Source organism: Scaptodrosophila lebanonensis, unplaced genomic scaffold, assembly GCF_003285725.1.
Source record: "Scaptodrosophila lebanonensis strain 11010-0011.00,11010-0021.00 unplaced genomic scaffold, SlebRS2 tig00000001-arrow-pilon, whole genome shotgun sequence".
Classification (NCBI taxonomy): domain Eukaryota; kingdom Metazoa; phylum Arthropoda; class Insecta; order Diptera; family Drosophilidae; genus Scaptodrosophila; species Scaptodrosophila lebanonensis.
The window spans coordinates 25,452,983-25,457,110 of record NW_022060529.1 but is presented as its reverse complement, the minus strand read 5'-3'; the positions used below and the strand labels follow the sequence as shown (position 1 = coordinate 25,457,110).

Below are 4,128 nucleotides of genomic sequence, written 5' to 3'. Positions count from 1 at the left end.
AGAAGTTGAAAATACGAAGCGAGAAATAAGTGACAACAACTTGAAGCGTGCAGCACGGCGAACCATTGGATTATCGCGCACGTTTTTCAAACTCGCAATAAAATTTTGTTAAATGAATGAAACGAAAATGCTATGAATTGGCTAATACAAATTGGCTATAAGTGAATTTTTGATGCAACAGTTATATTGAGTGCAGCATAAATAATATCAAGAATCCCAAAAAAATTTGAAAATAAAAAACGATAAACAAGAAGCTCGTAAGCTGTGAGCTGTACTGTTAAAAACAACTATTATTTGAACTGGAAATCTTGTCGAATTTTTTATTCAAAATTTCAAAGATAAAAAGGTAAGGCAGCAATGAAGAAATTGCAAAAATTAAAAAACATTAATAAACCAAACAAGTTTATCAAAAACGTAATCAGTGAATAAATATTAAAGTATTTGCTTTACAAACAATTGATGTTCAGTTCAAACCTAAAACAAAATTGCTGCCATAAATGTACATACGAAAACTCGAAATTATTTGGATTGCTAAATATTACTTAAATATTGGCCACATAGCTCATTGATTTCTTTATATTGAATGGCAAGAATATTAGTACTACTTGTATTTTGTACTACTGCAAGATACATTTTCATGCAGCAATTTTGATTTGCATGCATTGCCAAATTTTCGAACTGTTAACACGTACTATATAATTTATTAGTCTTGTTAGTTTTGTTTTTATGGCGGATTTTGTTCGAAGTTAAACAACTAATATTGTTGCAACGGATTTCTAACAAGTTTCCTTTCTTTTTCATTAAAGGCACTATGGAAAACTAAAAGTGTGAGAACACTGTCCAAAACGCACGTCTCATCGAGCTAACTACAAATCCGAAACCACGCCAGTGGACAACAGTAAGGAAGAATTTGGACATGTACAATTTCAACATGGAGTGCCATCTGATTGGCTTCTGCATCATTGCGACCCTCCTGGTGAGCACCAGTGCGCTGGCCAACTGTCCGTCAGGCTGTCAGTGCGATGACAACACGCTGGTCGTGCAGTGCGGCGAGGGGCAGTTGGATGTGTTGCCCATCGCTCTGAATCCATCGATTCAGCGACTGGTGATCAAAAGCAACAAAATCAAGACTATCGACTCGTCTATTCAGTTCTATGCCGAGCTGACCTTCTTGGACTTGTCGTCCAATCATCTGATGACAATTCCTCAACGCACCTTTGCCTATCAAAAGAAGCTGCAGGAGGTGCATCTGGATCACAACAAGATTGGCCAGATTAGCAACAAGACTTTCATTGGACTCTCCGCTGTGACCGTGCTCAATCTGCGCGCCAATCTCATTTCGGAACTGCATCAGGGAACCTTTTCGCCACTGCTTAAGATCGAGGAGCTCAACTTGGGGGAGAATCGCATTGGCTTCATTGATCCCAAGGCCTTCGATGGACTCTCGCAACTGCGCATCTTGTACTTGGACGACAATGCACTGACCTCGGTGCCGGACCCCGTCATCTTTCAGGCCATTCCCAATCTGGCCGAGCTCTTCCTGGGCATGAACTCTTTGTTAACAGTGCAGTCGGCGGCATTCCAGGACCTTAAGGGTCTAACGCGCCTGGAGCTGAAGGGAGCCAGTCTGCGGAACATTTCACATGACAGCTTCAAAGGACTGGAAGCATTGCGCGTCCTCGATCTGTCAGACAACCGCCTGCCGAACATTCCCAGCCTCAGTCTCAGTCATTTAGAACGCTTGGAGCTGCTGTCTTTGGGTCAAAATGATTTTGAGGTTATCCTGGAGGGTGCCTTTGTAGGCCTCAAGCAGCTGAAGCGTCTAGACATTAACGGAGCGCTTAAGCTGAAGCGCATAATGTCAGGCGCATTTGCTGCCAACGCCAACCTAGAGTATCTTAATCTTTCGTCCAACAAAATGCTTGTGGAGGTACAGGAGGGCGCGCTCAGTGGACTTCCACACCTGCGACATGTTGTGCTAAAGGCAAATGCTTTGACCTCACTAGCTGAGGGCCTCTTTCCCTGGAAAGACTTGACTACCCTGGACTTGTCGGAGAACCCGATTGCCTGCGACTGTCGGGTTATGTGGATGCGAAATCTGCTCATTGCCAAAAACGCTAGCCAGGATGAGTTGAGTGAGGTTATCTGCGAGTTTCCCGAACGCCTACGCGGTGAGGCTCTGAAGCATTTGAATCCAACCCTCATGGGATGCACGCACACCGATCCCCGAAAGCAGGCCTTGATTGGCGCCCTACTCGTAGGCTCTGCAGCCACAATCACCGCCTTGGCTCTCGTACTGTATCGGTGCCGCCACAAGATTCGCGAGTACGTGAAGGGGGGTTTGTGGGGAAATTCGGCCTTGGGTCGCAAGGAGCGCGAGTATCAAAAGACCTTCTGCGACGAGGACTATATGTCGCGCCTCCAGCATCACCCTTGCTCTCTAGGAATTCATTCAACCTTCCCCAACACATACACTGCCACTCACCACCCCGGAGCCGCCCACCACTATGGCATGTGCGCTATACCCATCAACGATCTTAATGGCCTGGACCAACAACATAAGTTCCAGCAGCTGCAGGTGCCCACAGCGACCCTCATGAGCGAGAAGAAGCTGAACGACAATAAGGTGGCCCTTGCCGGGGGCGGTGCCGCCATTGATGACAGCGCCTCCTTTGTCCTACACATGAAGTCAGCAGCCGCGGCGGCGGCACGCGATCAGCAGCCTGCACCCAAGCTGAATCACTACACCAAGCCGCAGTTCCTCTCCGCCACTGCCGCAGTAGGCGATTCCTGCTACTCCTACGCCGATGTCCCCATGGTGCATGGCGTCCCCGTTACGTCGCAGCAGTTCCGCCTCACCCAAGAGCACTTCAAGCTGCAGCAGCAACAGCAGCTACAGCAACAACAGCAGTACGACAACGACGTCAATAGGGAAGTGCTCGATCCGAACTATATTTACAGCAATGCCCACTACTCCATACCCCTGGAGCAGGTGGGTCGCAGCAAAACGCCCACACCGCCGCCGTTGCCGCCAGCACTGCCGCTGCGAAACGGCCTGTGTGCCACCACCGGACGCCGATCGTTCCAGCAGAAGTCGGCGGCGGCCACCAGCGCCCACGGCAACAACACCCTGCGCCAGTTTCCACACTGATCGCCTGTGTATACGCTAGAGCTGCGCGGCGGCTACCGCCGCAGGCAGCTGAGCATTTACGCTTAGTGGCTGGAAGATTTCCACGTCGTCGCTGTCAACTGTGATGCCCTCCTCCCGGACGCACCCGCAACCCAACAATACCACCCACAAAATTAGCTATAAGTAGAGCCAGCAGCAGAGTAGTGGAAATACTGTAGGTAGTAGTACTTAGTAGTAGTAAAGCGCACAGGCAGCAAGCCCTCTTCTAACAGCTGGACCACCTATGGTCCAACTAGCCAAGGCACATGCACACATCCTCGTACCTACATGTATGTATGCAGGCACTCTTTTTGTATATATGTAACACGGTCTTGATCTCCACTCTCCGTCTTCTTCACGCCATGCACTCCGACAAAGTTACTACGCGTACTATTTCTACTGCAAACTGAATTGTATTTATTTAATCCTAGGCTAAATACCTATGCGTAAGAGAGAGAAGTACTTATTATTAATATAGCTGTATATTGCGTTAAAGACACAACAACAAAAGCACTGAGAGTCACTCGTAATTATAGATTAATTTAAATTATTTATTGTTAAACATGAATCGAATCAAACTGTTTTTGTAAGAAACTATTTACTAGTTAGCGAATGAAAGTAATGGAAATTTAAGCGATGCATAAATATCGAAATGGGAAAATACATATATACATACACGTATGCAAAATGAAATTAAAGATGGTATTTTTAATGAACCAACTACTGGAAGTAGCAGCTGCACTGCCAACAACAACAACAACAACAGCAGCAACAAACAAATGGTGAGCATGCAACTTTTCGCCGGCTTGGTAGGAAAAACGAGTTCGCGGGTAAAGGTAAAGGTAAAGGTAAAAGGGGTACAAAAACACAACGCACTGAATTGAAAATTATGCATCAGACACAAACTCGGGTATACACCCGTAGTACTATATAGTACTGTACACATAGGCCATGCACAA

General features: G+C 46.5%; 1 protein-coding gene across 1 annotated transcript; it reads left to right on the top strand.

Annotated features, from left to right (window-relative positions):
- The first annotated feature begins 931 nt into the window (after positions 1 to 931).
- LOC115634111 (leucine-rich repeat neuronal protein 3) lies at positions 932 to 3,151 on the top strand. The gene has a single exon (XM_030531674.1). It carries the CDS (start codon positions 932 to 934, stop codon positions 3,149 to 3,151), a length of 2,220 nt encoding a protein of 739 aa, XP_030387534.1.
- Positions 3,152 to 4,128: the final 977 nt, after the last annotated feature.

Bases quoted from the DNA above. Each gene is read 5' to 3' on its own strand.
- LOC115634111 (XM_030531674.1), top strand. From the start codon at position 932: ATGGAGTGCCATCTGATTGGCTTCTGCATCATTGCGACCCTCCTGGTG.